The sequence below is a fragment of the Bos grunniens genome, chromosome 6, assembly GCF_055505025.1.
Source record: "Bos grunniens cultivar Pamir isolate PY7600 chromosome 6, Bosgru_T2T1.0, whole genome shotgun sequence".
NCBI classification, from domain to species: domain Eukaryota; kingdom Metazoa; phylum Chordata; class Mammalia; order Artiodactyla; family Bovidae; genus Bos; species Bos grunniens.
The window spans coordinates 101,100,369-101,118,889 of NC_141170.1; the positions used below are offsets into that span (position 1 = coordinate 101,100,369).

General features: G+C 43.2%; 1 protein-coding gene across 14 annotated transcripts in view; it reads left to right on the plus strand.

The window, feature by feature from the left end:
• Window positions 1-306: 306 nt before the first annotated feature.
• Window positions 307-18,521, plus strand: part of SGMS2 (sphingomyelin synthase 2) — a 94,131-nt gene continuing 75,916 nt past the window's right edge. For 5 of the 14 annotated variants that reach the window (XM_086406983.1, XM_086406976.1, XM_086406985.1 and 2 more), the window contains exon 1: window positions 487-773. Coding sequence is in view for 1 of the 14 variants with exons in the window: in XM_086406987.1 (XP_086263113.1) it covers window positions 404-773; window positions 1,193-1,266; window positions 7,021-7,302 (726 nt within the window). In the remaining 13 variants the exon portion in view is untranslated. Of the gene's footprint in view, window positions 774-1,192; window positions 1,267-7,020; window positions 8,242-18,521 lie in introns of those variants that run through there. The other 9 variants (XM_086406977.1, XM_086406986.1, XM_086406978.1 and 6 more) reach the window with 4 other exon arrangements.

Genomic DNA, 18,521 nt, shown 5'->3' on the forward strand with positions numbered 1-18,521 from the left:
TGAGTAACCGCTGGTGCCCCAAGTCCACTCGCGCGGACAGGAAGCAGTTCCCGAAAAAGGCGAAGTGCGGGGGTGGGGGACGTCTTCCCGGCCCCACCCTTGAAAGTTGCAGGGAGTGGCACCCCAAGAACTTTGGCAGATCGTTCTGTGTCGCCGCCGCTCAGGGAGGTCGGCTCCAGCTTTCCCTGCCTGAGCCAATCTGCCCTGCCTGCCAAGCCCCTCCTTCCCTGCACCTTTAAGGGCTGGGAGAAGAGAGTGTCGGCTGAGGTTCCCTTCTTAAGAAGTCGCACCGGTTTTTCGAGCTCCGCTCTGCGCCCGGGGAGCCACGGCAGCGGGGAGCGGGCGCCTCCGAGTGAGTCACTGTTTGGAAATGGAGTGGGCGGGCAAGGGTGTGAGAGAATGAATGATGTCAGGAGCGCGCAGGGCGGCGGGCGGGGAGAGCGGGCCGCGGGGCCGCGGTAAACACGGAGCGCCGCGCAGCGGGCCGAGCGGGGAGACCCCGCCCTCGGCGCGCACGGAGCCTTTCTCGGCCGCCCGAGCCCGGCCGGTGCTGCAGCGCCGCCGAGAGCGGCCTCGGAGGCGGCAGCCGCGGGAGCGACCCGGAGAGCGGCTTGCTTGGTGGGGCCGAGGCAGGAGAGGGCTAGACCCCCGAGCAAACTTTGCAGGGGCTTCAGCCGGGGCCGGCTGCGGCAGCCAGCTCGGGCCCCTAGCGGAGCCCGGCCCGGGAGCTAGTGCCTCGGGCTGGGAAGGTCTGGAGCCCCAGCTGAGAGCGGGTAAGGAGCACCCGAGGGGCCGGGGAGGAGGATGGGCTGGAAAAGCGGCGCGGCGCGGGGAAGGGAGGGTGGACTGCGAACGCGGACGTGGCTCTAATTCGGCCCCCAGTCGCCCCGCCCCAGGGCATCCTTCCTTGATTTTGCCTGGTAGAGGATGGAAGTGTGTCTTCGTCTCCTTGCTCCGAGCGTTCAACTCATTCATTTGCAGTCATTGCGGGTAACTTGGTCCTGCCGGTGAAAGGACCCAGATTGAATCGTAGGTTGTCCAGAGCCACTCTGGAGGTCAGGGCTGAAGTTCCGGAGCTGGAGGAGGGACTGTCTTGAAGCTTCTTTGAGAGGCACTTACCGATGATGTGTGAACAGTAAGAGCCCAGGTCTGGGCTGCCCGCACTGAAACCTTTCAACATTCGGCATTCCAGAGTTACTCCTTTGGAAAGGGAGGTCTGGTGTTTCAGCGCACGTAGGTCGGAGCGGACCTGCCTACTTCTTTGAGGTAAGGATAGTTAATAGCCCGCGGCAATGCCTTAAAACAACTCTAATGTCAGGTTCTGTAATTTTTTTTTTATATCAACCTTTACCATTCTGTTTCGTCTTGCTTGCTCTAATAAGACCATAACATCATTTTGACACGTATGTTAAATTTTTGAAGAGATTCGGTTGTTTAGTGTCTCTGGGTAGGCGTGGATTTTGAACTTTTAAAATCCTTGGTTTTACTCCTAGTCTCATCTATTATCGGTGGGTTCTCAGTTACATTAAACACTCGGAACCAGGAAAACGGGACTGTAACTACTTCAGAGGCTAGTAATGAGGATTAAAGCTCAGAAGACCTGTCATGATGTCTGGCGTGAAGCCGACCTCAACGAATTTTAACTGTTCATGTATAAAGAGTGTGTTCCAGCTGGCATAGGTAATCATCAATTAATTTCCACAACATTTCCTACTTACAGACCTGGTGGGTTGAGGTTTAGCGTGTGAAATCCTTTGGCAGGTTCCTCAGAGTGTGGTGACCACTTCAGGAAGTTAAATGCTTCCTTGTGGATACCCGTAAGATTTGGTGTGTGTGCGTGTGTTAGTCGCCCAGTCGTGGCCCACTCTTTGCGACCCCATGGACTATAACCCTCCAGGCTTCTCTGTCCATGGAATTCTCCAGGCAAGAATGCTGGAGTAGGTAGCCATTCCTTCCCTGCGCCAAGGGATCTTCCTGACCCAGGAATCGAACCCAGGTCTTCCGCATTGCAGGCGGTTTTCAGGAAGTTAAACGCTTCCTTGTGGATACCAGAAAGATTTGGGGTTCCCACGCCATATTGGGGAAACTGCCATTCACTGTTTAAACAGAGTCAGAGCAGTGGCTGAAAGTGACAAATGGTATTTGGAGTTAGATTGGATGTGTGGAGAACTCTCTACTTTACCCTTAACTGGTTGTTTTTTTTTTTTTTTGTCTTAAAAATAATCAGTACAAAAACATAGTCCTTTCCTTCCTTGCTTTGCTGCTTGTCTCACTTCACAGTAGTCTTCTGGTTGAAGTGTTATTTTTTTTTTTTAATGAGTTAATGTTTAATTTGATTTCTCTAGTTTCATTTTTAAGCAGAGCTGGTTGACTTATGAACATGGAGAGAAACACTTGGACACCTTTGGGTTACTGCCTCTTGTCCTCGGTTTTCTCTTTTCACAGAATTTTATAAAAGCCTCTAGGAAATATTTGGAGGGATAGGAGCATTTGTTCAGGTGTTATATTAAAAACATTTGTTTTTACCATATCTACAACAACTTTTAGGGTCAAAGGTCACAGGGAATCCTCCCCACCCCCAGTGTGATGTAGAGATCTGGTCACCAGAACCCAGAAGACCTAAGGCTATCTGGGTGGTAACTTACTGGCTGTGTTGTTACTTTGAGCAGTTTACTTAAACTCTCTGGAATTCTTGTGGGACATTTAAATGAAATACAGGGAAAAAATAGAAATAATCTTACATCTATGCAAATTGACATTGGAATACAAATGAGAATATTTTTTCATGCTTAACCTTTATTCATTTCAAGAAGCTTTAAAAAGTTTGCAATTTATAACAATAGAAAACTATTACAATCGGTATTTTGACATCAGATATAGGAAGCTATGCACTTACTGTTTGTTTTGTTGCTAAGCCATGTCCGGCTCTCTGCGACCCCATGGACTGTAACCTGCCAGGCTGCTCTGTCCATGAGATTTCCCAGGCAAGAATACTGGAGTGGATTGCCATTTCCTTCTCCACAAATGAGAACTTTTAAAAAAAGTGATACTTTGAAGTGAGATGTTGTTTTCTTTTTAAAAAAGGAAGAATTACTGAGAAATCTAGACAGTTTCAGACTAGACTAGCCTACTCACTTTTATCCAATTCCCCTGTGGGGGATTTGAAGCCTCCATCCTGAACTATAATTATCAGGTATTTGTTCAGTTGGTGAATGTTTAGTGAGCAGCTACTATATTCCAGCCACTGTGCTAGGTACTAGCAATGCTAAGATGACAGAGGCACTGTAACTGGCTTTCAGTCTGGTAGAAATAGCCCCTAAGCTTTGATTATGGAGAGGAAGAAAGAGAGAAGGGTAGGGAATTGGAAGGAAACCAGAAGTGACTACACCATGATAGGCTGCCTTCCACTGATAATTTGAGGTCTATTATGACTTCATTTTCACTTTTCACTTTCATGCATTGGAGAAGGAAATGGCAACCCACTCCAGTATTCTTGCCTGGAGAATCCCAGGGATGGCAGAGCCTGGTGGGCTGCTGTCTATGGGGTCGCACAGAGTCAAACTTAAGTTTTAAGTCACTGAAGTGACTTAGCAGCAGCAGCAGCTATCTAAAGTATGCTGAATTGGGGCTCATAAGCTATGAGGCTGAACAATATAAGTATGCTTTGCTTTACCCAGTAAAAATATTATAGACAAATTTAGCCGTTAAATAATTTTAAACATATCAGAGCAGACTTGTTTAAATGAAATCTAAGGGGTAAAATCGGTTCAACCAAGATTTACTTACTGTGAGGAAAGAAAGCACTGTTTTAAATTTTAAGAGAATAATCACTGTGTGTGAATAGTATTTCAATTTATTTTTCCTCATAAGTAGTATATAACTAAAAAAAAATAAGTAGTATGTTACTTGTAGAGGTTTAAGTACAAGGTAATCAAATCAGCCACCACCCAGAAAATTCTTAGTGTTATGTTCTTAAATCCTTTCTGACCTGTATTGCACTTACTCTGAGCCAGGCAATGTGCCAGTTACTCTATATATTTAGGATCCCCTGTTATGCTCACCCCAACCCTATGAGTTAGGTATGATTATGGAGGAAAAGGCTGATTTAGAGAAATTAACTTTCCTAAAGCTATACAGCTAGAAAATTATTCTCTACGAAATTGGTTTGTTTTCTAACTTTTTTTTAAAATCCCCATCCAAATATGGATGGCTCTATATCACTAAAATATATGCTTAAACAACATCTTTTATAGTTTTTGGTTGAATGACTGCATCTCAAGCAGTTCCCTATTGTTGGACAGTTAGTTTCCAGTTTTCACTGTTTTAAACAACTCTGCAGTAAATATTCTTCTGGCTGTATCTGTGTGTAATTCATGATTATTTTAGTCATTTTGCATTTTAAAAAGTGAATTTTGATCTTTAATTTATGTGCCTTTTTTTTCCCCCACCATATTCAGGATTAGAAAACTTTCTCCTTTCTCTTTAAACTTTGTTTTAATTTCTATGTTCCTTTAGTGTTTCTCATAAGATTTCAGCAGTAGGATCAACATTCTCTGTGGAGCTGCACAATAGGTCCATAGCTCATTACCCAAGGGATTTATCTGATGAAAATGGAACACAGAGGCTTTCTTAAAGAACTATTTGTGTTTGTATTATTGCTATTAGACAGAAAGCTGAACTTTTATGGGGAAATATAGCAGAATGGAGTAGTACTGACTTTGCCAGACAGAAAAGAATTTAAAAAAAACTTATTGAAGGAGAGTTGATCAACAGTGTTGTGTTAATTTCTGCTGTACAGCAGAGTGACTGAGTTATACATATTTATTCTTTTTCATATTCTTTTCCATTATGGTTTATCGCAGGATATTGAATATAGGTTTCTGTGCTATATAGCAGGACCTTATTGTCTGTCTCTCCTATATGTAATAAATTGCGCTGTTAATCCCAAACTCCCAATCCTTCCTTTCCCTACCTAGCTCCTTCCATGGCAATCACAAATCTGTAATTTATGTCTTTGAGTCTGTTTCTGTTCTGTAGATATGTGCATTTGCATCTTATTTTAGATTCTACGTATAAGTGGTATCATATGGTGTTTGTCTTTCTCTTTCTGACTTTTTGCTTGGTATGATCATCTCTAGGTTCATCTCTGTTGCTGCAAATAGTATTATTTCATTCTTGTTATAGCTGAGTAATATTCCATTGTAAATACGTGTCACATATTCTTTAGCCATTCTTCTGTCAATGGACATTTAGGTTGCTTCCATGTCTTGGCTATTGTAAATAGTGCTGCTGTGAGTGTGTATCTCAGAAAAGAAATTCAGGTTCTACACATATTTCAGAAAAGAAATTCTGCTTCTACAGTTTACATCATTGGTACTTAGTAGGATAGGCAGATTACGTTTTGCAGATATTACATTTAGCAGATTTATCACCAGGTTTAGAATAAGCTCTTTCATTTTTAAATAGGTCATCTTTAAAGAAAATCTTAGAGACTTCCCTGGTGGTCAAGTGGTTAAGACTCCCTGCTTCCAATGCAGAGGGTGCAAGTTTGATCCCTGTTTGGGGAGTTAAGATCCCACATGCTGTGCGGCCAAAAAAAGATAATCTTAGACATTTGTTCTTTGATCTCTTAAAAAGTGTATCATTGCTAAGACATTTTCCAGTTGATTTAATGAAAGTGCCAAAAAAAATCCGTTAGCTAGCTTTCATTATAGGTATAAAGCATATGTTCATTTAAACATTTCTCGAGTTTTATTATAATATCACACTGTCTTTGCTACTCTGAGTCATACTTTTTTCTTTTGGGTTTATATTTCCATATCCAACGCACATTACCTTACCCTTATGATTTTGATAAAGGATATTGGAAAATGAGTACTATTCAATTCAACCATTTTATATAGAAACTCAGATCAGTTCAATTTATTAATTCCTAACAATAATTATTAATTCAAAGCAGAATTTAAAGAAACAGCTAATAAAATTACAGTATAAATAGGATAATCCATTATTTGATGATTGGTTTTCCTGCTGTAAAACCCTATATGATCATTTGCTTGCAGTTTAAAATTCAGCCTCAGAATTTTGTCACCTGGGACAAAATTAGTGATAAAACATTTTTATCACTGTTAGCTTTATAGTGTCACTTGAAACTTTCAAACAAACTTGTACACGTTTAGTTTCTTTTTTAAAGCAACATTAGCTGGATTGAGTGTTTGTCTTATGTTTACATGTTTTCTTTCAGTGAATCCCTTGTACTCTTTAAAAAGGATAAAACCACATAATAAAAGTGTTAAAGAGAAGGGCATGAAAGGAGATGAAAGATCATTTTGAAGCCAAAGTGTCAGGAAAGACAGCTAGTTACTGAAAGTCAAATGAAGTAAAAGACTGGAAAGGCCCTTCAGGTCAGTATCATTTCTCCACCTGGTAGCGCCTGTGCTGAGCTCTTTTGTTGTTGTGGTTCAGTCGCTAAGTAGTGTCGGATTCTTTGCGACCCCATGGACTGCAGCACACCAGGTTCCTCTGTACCCCTCTGTCTCCCAGAGTTTGTTCAGATTCGTGTCCATTGAGCTGATGATGCTCTCTAACCATCTCATCCTCTGCCACCCCCTTCTTGTTTTGCCTTTAATCTTTCTCAGTGTGAAGGTCTTTTCCAATGATCCAGCTTTTTGCATCAGGTGGCCAAAATATTGAAGCTTCAGCTTCAGCAACAGTCCTTCCAGAGCTTCATTTAGGGCAGAAAGAGAGATACCCAAATGTTAGGGCTTGGCCTCAGGCAAAATTGTGAAATTAAGCTGAAATACTCACCGTAGGGTATCCTTAACTCTAAGTTTGCCTGACAGGACTTGCTTACACAAGAAAGTGCTTGATAAATACCTGTATAAGGGGAAATTGCAATCCAATTGAAACTGTGGACCTGGAAGCACCATATTTATGAAAAACTAGGACTGATTCAAAATTGGGAGGAGAGTATACGTCAAGGCTATATATTGTCACCCTGCTTATTTACTTTAAATGCAGAGTACATCATGTGAAATGCCAGGCTGGATGAAGCACATGCTGGAATCAAGATTTCTGGGAGAAATAATCAACAACCTCAGATATGCAGATGATAACATTCTAATGGCAGAAAGGGAAGAGGAACTAAAGAGACTCTTGATGAGGGTTAAAGAGGAGACTGAAAAAGCTGGCTTCAAACTCAACAATCAAAAAACTAACATCATGGCATCCGGTCCCATCAATTCTTGGCAAATAGATGGAGAAAAAGTGGAAACTGACAGACTTTATTTTCTTGGGCTCTAAAATCACTGTGGATGGTGACTGAAGCCATGAAATTAAAAGATGCCTGTTCCTTGGAAGAAAAGCTATGACAAACCTAGACAGCGTATTAAAAAGCAGAGACATTACTTTGCCAACAAAAGTTTGTATAGTCAAAGCTATGGTTTTTCCAGTAGTCATGTACGAATGTGAAAGTTGGACCATGAAGAAAGCTGAGCACTGACGAATTGATGCTCTTGAACTGTGGTGCTGGAGAAACTCTTTTAAAATCCCTTGGACACAAAGGAGATCAAACCAATCAATCCTAATGGAAATCAACCCTGAATATTCATTGGAAGGACTGATGCTGAAGCTCCAATACTTTGGCCACCTGATATGAAGAGCCGACTCATTGGAAAAGACTCTGATGCTGGGAAAGAATGAGGGTAGGAGGAGAAGGGGGTGACAGAGGATGAGATGGTTGGATGACATCACTGACTCTATGGACGTGAGTTTGAGCACACTCCAGGAGATAGTGAAGGACAGGGAAGCCTGACATACTGCAGTCCATGCGGTTGCAAAGAGTCGGACATGACTTAGTGACTGAGCAACAACAACGGGAGATGAGTATCAACTCAAGAGTTTAATCACCTCTTTTTTGGTTTTGTTTTATTTATTTATTTATGACTGCGCTGGGTCTTTGTTGCTACGTGCGGGCTTTCTCTGGTTGCTGTAAGCTGGGGCTGCTCTCTAGTTGCGGTGCCTGGGCTTTTCTTTGTGGTGGTTTCTCTTGCTGTACAGGCTCTAAGCAAGTGGGCTTCAGTAGTTGTGGCTCACAGGCTCTTAGAGCTCAGGCTCAGCAGTCGTGGCTCACGGGCTTAGCTGCTCCTCCGCGGGTTTGGGAGGTGGATTCTTAACCACTGGACCACTAAGGAAGTCCCTTTAAATAACCTCTTTTCAATTAAGATGATTAGAAATGCAAAATACTCGATGAGTCAAACTTTGTGAAAAAAGCTTTTCCATAAATGGGAGGGACTGGAGGGAGGAGTTGCCCTGGAGATGGGAAAACAGATATGAAAAGAAGGATGCAGATGTGCCAAAGGCAGATTCTGTGTCCCTTGGGAAGACATACCTAATCCCAAGTCTTGCTCCTGCTGTTGAAACTGGGATCACATGTGATCCTGGACCATCTGGCCTCCCAGGAGTGAAAATGCACGTTAGGGGCCCCTCTGACCTGCTCGGCTGATGAGAACCATCCTGGGAAATACCTCTTAACATGAACCCCTCCCAGATGGGCTAAGGATACTTTTCCTTACCTGTGAGTACTTTAAATAGGTAGTCTGATCTGACTAGAGAAAGTGTGAAGGAATGAGTTTTCCTTTAGGGGTAGGAAAAAATGTTAATGAATAAGTGGTTTTGGATCAGGCATCACTTAGCTAACTGGGTTGCCAAGGTAGCAGCCCACCTCCAGTGAGAAGAGAAGACCTTTCAGGAAAAGACTGGCAGCAGTAGCTGAAAATGAAGCTGAACCTTTAAGACAGAGAGATACCCAATGCTGACCTAGACAGCATATTAAAAAGCAGAGATATTACTTTGCCAACAAAGGTCTGTCTAGTCAAGGCTGTGGTTTTTCCAGTAGTCATGTATGAATGTGAGAATTGGACTATAAAGAAAGCTGAGTGCCAAAGAATTGATGCTTTTGAAGTGTGGTGTTGGAGAAGACTCTTGAGAGTCTCTTGGACTGCAAGGAGATCCAACCAGTCCATCCTAAAGGAGATCAGTCCTGGGTGTTCATTGGAAGGACTGATGCTGAAGCTGAAACTCCAATACTTTGGCCACCTGATGCGAAGAGCTGACTCATTTGAAAGGACCCTGATGCTGGGAAAGAGTGAAGGCGGGAGAAGGGGATGACAGAGGATGAGATGGTTGGATGGCATCACCAACTCAATGGAGATGAGTTTGGGTAAACTCTAGGAGTTGGTGATGGACAGGGAGGCCTGGCTTGCTGCGGTCCATGTGGTTGCAAAGAGTCGGACACGACTGAGCAACTGAACTAAACTGAACGAGTTGGTTCTCCAAGTTTCACCAGACACAGAAGCCAGAGATAGTGCAGTGAAATAGTGATGGTTAAACAATGTTGAGTACTCTTGAGTTAGGTTCTAGAGAAGATTAAATCACATTCTCTATCTTCAGGCAGCCATGCACAATAGAAATTATGTTCTCTCCACTGTGGAAGTAGGGAAACAATTTAGAAAGGTCAATGTGCTCAAGGCTGCGAAGCTGGAAGGCCGAGGAGCAGGGCCTGCTGATTCTCATGCCCACGCTCTGCCCAGTAATCCCCCTCGGTGTTCTGTAATCTCTCTGCTTGCTTTGGAGATACAGCAGGTTTGCAGGTTTGAGGTTTGAGGGGATGTATTTTGATACGTGGTTGTGTCTACCACCCCATCTCCTGGAATGTTTCTCTGGTCTGTGCTGCCTTCAGGCCGTGAAGTAACATCAGAGAGACGAAGGCCCCATAGGCTCACTCAGGCCAGCTTGGGTTGATTAATGACCCAGAAACACCCCTTACCATCAGGTGACGTATGAGCAACTTCCTGCGATGAATCTCCATTTCCTGGGTGTGAAATTGGACTAAGATAGTATTTACTTCCTGAGGTAAGTATGAATCATACTACTTTATGTGCGTAAAACACTGAGGCTAATGCTTGGTTCATTGTTAATATTTGGTGGCTCAGCCATCACTTTTTTGCATATAGACTCTATTTCTCACTTTTAAAACAAAGGATTCATTCCTGTTGCCTCAAGGATCAGATTGTGTCTCATTATTTCTCATGAAGTTAACGTATTTTTAGGTAATGGAATGACCATTTGTCACATCTCACCTCTATTGAAGCGTCTGGGTCCTATCTCTTACCCTCTCCTCTTCCTTTCTTTCGGGGTTAAAATAAGATTTTTTGTAAATTGATCATCCATTGCCATTGAATTCAAGAACTTTCATAAGAAGTGTATAACATCAGCTGTGAACGCTGACAAGCCTTCCAGGCTGCCACCGCGATATGCCAGCCCTCTCCGCAGATGCTGGTAGCCGTGGCGAGCCCAGCACCACGGTCCCTCAGAGCCCGGCCTTCTGAGGAGGATTGTACCATGAGCCCCACTGTTCCAGAAAGTGCCAAGGTCATTAAGGATCACAGACCCTACTGTCCTCCCTGGACAGTATGCTGGGCATCTTTCTTTAGGAGGCCCTGAGACGGTTTATCTAACACAGCTGCTACTGTTTTCTGAGATTTGCATTGGATCTGTAAGTTCTTTAACCATCCAGTTATTACTGCCCCATAGTCGCTTCCAAACTTTAGTATCAGCAAAGGGCATTTTTTTTCTGTTAAATTAACATCTGTGTGTGTGTGTGTGTGTGTGTGTAAGGTTATAAGCAGCAAGCAGGAACATTTACAATTTTATTTTCCAAACACTTAAAGTGCCCACTATGTGCCAGGGTTTGCTCTGAACACTTAGAACTCTTCTTCATCTGTTCCTCCTTCAACACTCTGAGACAGATGTTATTACCCCCATTTTAAGAATCCTCTTTTGAGACACAGTAGGCAAGTTAAGTGACTTGCCTACAGTCACACAGGCCGTATGAGGCAAATCTGGGTCTTGAAACTGGACAGTCTGGCTGTGGTGTCTAAGCACCGCACTGTTGTTCGTAGAAATCTAGTGTATATCTCGGAGAAGGCAATGGCACCCACTCCAGTACTCTTGCCTGGAAAATCCCATGGGCGGAGGAGCCTGGTAGGCTACAGTCCATGGGGACACGACTGAGCGACTTCACTTTCACTTTTCACTTTCATGCATTGGAGAAGGCAATGGCAACCCACTCCAGTGTTCTTGCCTGGAGAATCCCAGGGACAGGGGAGCCTGGTGGGCTGCCGTCTATGGGGTCGCACAGAGTTGGACACGACTGAAGCGGCTTAGCAGCAGCGGCCGCAGCTTGTATCTCACACTTCAGGTCCAATTTTGTCCTTGCACATGCAGTTTTAGCAAAGAAACATCACAGCTGTCCATACATGCTGTCAGCTCCTTATGATTTACCATGTAGAGGACTACAGCTAGGTCACACACTTGTGTCGCTATCGAAATATGTTGATGATATGGTATCATCAAACATTTTTCTGTATAAGCTTGTGAGACCTCAGTCAGGCTGCGTGTTTTGTCTGGAAAAGGAGCAGTGAATTCTTTCTCCCAGTCCCCTGATCAGTACACTCAATTGAACCTATTCCTGCTACTTTAATATTACTTATTTTTTAAGTTTTAGGCTTTCACTTATTATAAATTAAAATATTAAAAAATCCTCATTGTAAGAGAATAGCTTGAACATGTGAGAGGTTTCTTTAAATGTTTGCTAATTACTCTTGGACAAGGTGGCAGGCAGAATATGGTACCCCAAAGATGTGTACATCCAAACCCCCAGAAACGATGAACCTGTTATGTTACTTGGCCGTGAGGGATTAAGGTTACTAATCAGCAGACTAAGGATACAGACTATCCTGGGTTATCTGGGTAGACCCAAGGTAATCACCACAGTCCTTATAAGTGGAAAAGAGAAGGAGAAGAGTCAAAGAGTTGGCATCATTAGAAAAAGCCAAACAGCCATTGCCAACTTCGAAGATAGAAGGAGGCCCTGGACCAAGGGATGCACGTGATCTCAAAGAAGCTGCGGAAGGCTGGGAAATGGATTCGGGGCCTCCAGAAAGGAGCACAGTCCTGCTGACATTTCAGTGTTAACCTACCGAGTCCCCTTTTGGACTTATGATTTCTCAAACTGTAAGAGAAGAAATTTGAGTTATTTTAAGCCAGTGAATTTATAGTAACTTATACAGCAGCAACAGGAAACTGATAATACAGACAGTTACTGGAACAATCAGTGCTTTGATTTTTTTTCCCCTTTATGCCAGCCCTGTGAGAGAGCTGCTTAATCTCACGACTTATATGGACAGGTCAGGTATAGCAGTGTTTACACTTTGGAGGTTGTTTTAGTTTGCATGTAAACTGAACCACCTTAGGGCAGAGGGATTTAGCTTTTGGTAATTCTATACATTTGTATATTTGTATACAAGTAAATGGGCTTCCCAGGTGGCTCAGTGGGTAAAGAAACTGCCTGAAATGCAGGAGATGCCTGAGATAGGGGTTTGATTCCTGGATTGGGAAGATCCCCAGGAGGAGGGCAGGGCAACCCACACCAGTATTCTTGCCTAGAGAATCCCATGGACAGCGGAGCCTGGCAGGCTACAGTCCATAGGTCTCAAAGAGTCAGACACGACTGAAGCCAACTGAGCACAGCCCAGCACACAAATATATACTGTCCATTTTAAACGACCGTATCAAGGTTTTAGCAAAAAAAGGAAAGTCTTGTTGATTCCAGAGCAGGTTGAGCCTCTTAGCCTTTCATCAGATTTGCCTAACAGAAATGTGGCTCTGCACCCCACGTGGCACTCCTTATAGGCTTGCATTTGTTTAGGGTAAGATGATGGTCTGCATATGATGCTGGTGGTGGCTGTGGGCGTTATTGCTTGAGTTTTGACTCCAGATTCCTTTTATTTTATTTTAGTTTTTTTTATTGAGGTATAGTATATTACTTTCAGGTATACAATGTAGTGATTCACATTTTTTATGGATTATACTCCATTTATAGGAATTACAAGGTATTGACTGTATCCCCTGCGCTATACAACATACCCTTGCATGTGTGAATGCTCAGTTGCTTCAGTCGTGTCTGACTCTTTGTGACCCCTGGACCTTAGCCTGCAAAGCTCCTCTGTCCACGGGATTCTCCAGGCAAGAATACTGAGTGGGTTGCCATGCCCTCCTCCAGGGGATCTTCCTGAAACAGGGATCGAACCTGTGTCTCCTGCAGTGAAGGCAGATTCTTTACTGCTGAGCCACTGGGGAAGCCACAACATATCCTTATAGCTTATTTATTTTATACATAGTAGTTGGTGTTTCTTAGTCCCTTATCCCTATCTTGCTCCTTCTCTCTCCCCACTGGTAACCATTAGTTTATTCTCTATATCTGTGAGTCCGTTTTGTTTTGGTTTATTTGCTAGTTTGTTTTTTTTAGATTCCACATATAAGTAATAACATAAAAGATTGGTCTTTTTCTGTCCAACCTATTTCACTAAGCATAATATATCCTCCAGGTCCATCTGTGTTGTTGTATATGGCAAATTTTCCTTCCTTTTTATGGCTGAGTAATATTCCGTTATATGTACATTATCTCACATCTTTATCCATGTTTCTATTCTCTTTGGAAGGAAAGTTATGACCAACCTAGACAGCATATTAAAAAGCAGAGATATTACTTGGCCAACAAAGGTCTATCTAGTCAAGACTATAGTTTTTCCAGTGGTCATGCATGAATGTAAGAGTTGGACTATAAAGAAAACTGAGCGCAGAATTGATGCTTTTGAACTGTGGTGTTGGAGAAGACTCTTGAGGGTCCCTTGGACTGCAAGGAGATCCAAACAGTCCATCCTAAAGGAGATCAGTCCTGAGTGTTCATTGGAAGGACTGATGTTGAAGCTGAAACTCCAATACTTTGGCCACCTGATGCGAAGAGCTGACTCATTGGAAAAGACCCTGATGCTGGGAAAGATTGAAGGCAGGAGGAGAAGGGGACGACAGAGAATGAGATGGTTGGATGGCATCACCGACTCTATGGACATGGGTTTGAGTGGACCCTGAGAGTTGACGATGGACAGGGAGGCTTGGCTTGCTGCGGTTCATGGGATTGGAAAGAGTTGGACACGACTGAGCGACTGAATTGAACTGAACTGAGGCACTTAAGTTGCCTCCATATCTTGCCCATTGTAAATAATGCTGCTGTGAACACTGGGCTGCCTGTATCCTTTCACATTAGTGTTTTCATTTTCAAATGTATACCCAGGAGCAGGATGGCTGGATCGTATTGTAGCTTTATTTTTATTTTTTTGAGGAACTTCCATATTGTTTTCCACAGTGGCTGCACCAATTTGCATTCCCCATAGCAGTGTGCAAGTGTTCCTTTTTCTTCATATCCTCACCAACATTTGTGATCTTTTTGATAACAGTCATTCTGATGGATGCGAGTCAGAGTCTTTTTACTTCTTTTCTTTTTAAAAAAATTTTGGCCATGCGCTTGGCTTGCTGGATCTTAGTTCCCCAACCAGGAATTACATTCACACCGCCTGCTGTGAAAGCGTGGAGTCTTAACTACTGGGCCACCAGGGAAGTCCCTCGCTTTATATTTTTAAAATCTGTTACTTGCTTTGTTTGCCTAGCAGTGTTATTATGAATTCTTTGAGAGCAGGAGCACTTCTATACAAGGGCTTTTCAAACTGTAATGAATTAAAACAAATAAAAAGTAGTATCATACATTGGGTCATCTGTAGTAAGTACCTAGAGGGTTGTAGACCCTGGAGTAGACAATATCTTGGAATCAGTATGTCAATTATGGAAATTTAAAATAGCAAGAATTATCATAATGAATGCAGTTAGTTTGGGGGTTTTGATTTTTAAGGAATCCTCCAATAACAATCTTACATTGTGATTTGGAGACAGCTTGCATCAGTTAAGGATTGCCTTTTGTGCAAACTAGAAATAGCACCGGCACAAGAACTAAAATCTTGGGAATTTTCCTGCTTAAGAAATGAAATAAGGGATAATAAAGGATTTTTGGTAATTTTAAAGAAATATGGGTGACCATTAACTAGATGATGTTATCTATATCTATAGCGATTTCTTTGCAATCCCATGGACTGTAGCCTGCCAGGCTCCCCTGTCCATGGAATTCTTCATGCAAGATATTGGAATTGATAACCATTCCCTTCTCCAGAGGATCTTACTGACCCAGGGATCGAACCCAGATCTCCTGCATTGCAGGCAGATTCTTTACCATCTGAGCTACCAGGGAAGCCCTTTTCATAGAGGGAATAGACTGTCTCGTGTAGAAGTAGAATAAAAACTGGAAACTCTTAAAACCATGGTGATGGGATATTTGGAGTCACTTTGCTAAAAACACATTTTATTTAACCAATATATTAAAATGTTATCATATTTAATATTAATATTAATGTAAACATTCTTGACATTTTAACTTTTTTTCTAAATCTTCCAGAAATCCGGTGTGTATTCTGCACTGATTGCACATCTAGGCTTAAGATTGGCCATGCTTCAAGTGCTCAGAAGTCACGTGGACTTAGTGGCTGCTTTGCCAGGCATTGCAGCTCTGACCAGCCTTATCCTTAAGGAACAATACCCTGCACGAGTCTGAGGTTATCCTTAGAATATCCCTTAATAGTTGTCATCCATGACTTTGGTGTGTTGTATTTTATAAACTGAATTATATCCTGGCATTACTAGAGAAAGCTGGTTCTGGTTCCTTTTGCTAGAAAGAACAGGCTGAATGGTACAGTGAAATATCTGTCTAAGGTTATCTGTAATATAAATTTGTGAATATCAGTGCCAGGCAGTATGCCTGGGCCTATAAATGAAATATTTAGATTATTAGATTCATGTGTACAGAAAGGATGGCTGCTCATATACCTTTGTGAGCTGTAATAAGTGGGATGTGGTGGTATATGCCCTGGTTTTCACTCTTTTCTTGCCCTGTTTATATGCATGATGTTGCTTACTAATTTGTGTTCTTGTTCAGTTGCTTATTGTGACAACTTAGAAAGCAAGGCCACTGTAAAGCCTAGATCAGAGAAATCATTACTTGATATCAAATATCAGTCTGCCAGGAATAGATAAGATTAGACTGTAAGAAGACTCAGGTTCAGTATGAGAAGGAGAGAAGAAGAGAGAGGGATAAGAAGCGAGAGGGTGGTGCGGGGAGAGAAGCAGGGAGAGACGGAGGAAGGAAGGAAGGAGAGGACAGTTCTGCGCAGGAAAATCACCTAAATGCAAAGGAAGGAAATCACGATGGATGATTTTGTGGCAAAAAATTCCCCCAGCCACTGGACAAGCTGATGTTCTCACTGAGGTCTCAAGATAGGTTGCTTTCGATTTCATAAATATATTGACTTTCTCAAATACCTATACTAAACAGGTAGCTGAGGTTAGACCCAAGCCCTCCTTGGTTTCTTCTGAAATTGATTAATGCATCCAACACTATTTTTGAATATTTGCTGTGTGCTAGACTTTATTCTTGATTCTAGATTCAGTGAGCAATAGACAGTCAAAGTTTCTACCCTTAACGGAGATTGTATGAGTTAAATGTGTTGAGACAGGAAAAAGTGCTGAAAAGGGAGGTTGAGCAGATGATAAGCAAGTAAAACTAATGAACAAGATCAGTTCAGACTTGGACCAGTTCTTTAAAGGAAATATGCTGAGAGTGACTGGGGAATTCTACCCGAGCGTGGTCAGGAAAGTTTTGTCAAAGAGGTTGAACTTGCACTCAGATGTGAAGGCTGAGAAGGAGCCAGCAGAGGGGACAGGCTAAGTGCTAGGTTACGCAAGGGAAGGCAGGGAGGCCAGTCTGGCCACAGTGTCTGAGCAGGGAGGAGTGAGAAAGCAGATGCCCAGGTACGCAGGACCCAGTGAGGAGGGACGTGTGTGCTAAGTCGCTCCAGTCCTTGTCCAACTCTTTGTGACCCCAGGACCATAGCCCGCCAGATTCCTCTGTCCATGGGATTCTCCAGACATGAATACTGGAACAGGTTGCATACCCTCCTTCAGGGGATCTTCCCAACCCAGGGATCGAACCTGTGTCTCTTACCTCCTGATTTGAGAGGTGAGTTCTTTGCCACTGATGCCACCTGGGAAGCCCAATTTTGTAAGTTTTACTCCAAATGCAATGAGAAAGCATTGTGCAGTGATCTAAGAAGGAGAGGCAGGGCATTCTCTGGTGGTCAAGTGGCTAATACTCTGAGCTCCCAATGCAGGGGGCCCAGGTTCAATCCCTTGTTAGGGAACTAGATCCCATATACTGCAACTAAGAGTCCACATCCCGCAACTGAAGACCCTCGTGGTATGCTGCGATGAGGATCGCAGCTTCTGCGTGCTGCAGCTAAGACCTGGCACAGCCAAATCCGTAAGTATTTTTTTTTTTTTTTAAAGGAGAGACACATGACCCGATGGAGCTGGAGCTGTGTGGTGGTATTAGAGATGGAGAGCAGTGGATGGATTTGAGAGGTCTGGAGACAGAATTGACAAGACTTAATGGATAGGCCTGGATGGGTGAAATGACAGAGTAGGAGAAATCAAGCACAAATCCTGTTTTGTTTTGTTTTTTTTCTGGATGCGGGGATTGTAGCGAATAGGGTTCTATTTTGGCCAGCTAGTTGCCTAGCTGACATCGTAATGGAGAGAGTTGTCAAACGACCAGCAATGATTCTGAAAACTGCATTCAGGGACAAGATCATGGCCAGTGGTGTCAGCATAGAAGTGCTATATAAAGTGATGGGAAGTCTAGAGTCACCTGGGGAGATTTTGGAGGCCAAGAAGAGAGGCAGAGATTAGGCCGTGCAGACTAACAGAATTAATAAATAGATCAAGCGGGGGGGAGACCCAGGAGTAACCAGCGAGGTAGGAGGAGGACCAAAAAGGCAGCCTTCCAGATGCCAACAAAATTGAGCGTGTAAAGCAGGATGGAGTAATCAGTTCTGTTCTGAGTTTTCAAGCTGAGTACGATGAGAACGCGCTGTTCGTTGGGTTTTACAATGCGGAGGGTTCCTTTACGTGGTGATCTTGTTGAGCGTTTTAGAGGACTGATTTCAAGCACAAATGCCTTGACCGCCAGCCTCCCCCTCACTCTTTCCCTTCTCCCCATCACCCCCATGGGCTAGGTGTCCCCTCTGTGTTCCAGAATAGTTGGGCCTTTCTCTGTCACTGGACAACCGTACTGTAATATGATTTTCTGCTGAAACTATGTTTCTTCCAGACTGAGCTCCTCGGGAGCAAAATTTTTTTTTCTTTTTTTTTTTTTTTCAATTTCCTAGCATGATGTAGGCACTCAACACATGGTTTCTAAATTAATGAGTATTCTCGAATACTGCCTTTTTGCCAGCATTATTTACCCCTGTGTGGTGTCAGGCAGAAGCTGGCGAAGAGCCCAGGTTTCCTGATTCTCAACCTGCTGCCCTCAGCCTTCCGCAGCCACTGTCTGGCCTGGGCTCAGGGTGTATTTCGCTCCGGATGCCCCACTCCCCTCCCCATTCTCCCCAGTGGCCAGTGATTGGTCTGGGAGGCTAGCTTAGCTCTAATGCCCTCTTGGGTGTTTTCCCTGTACCTGG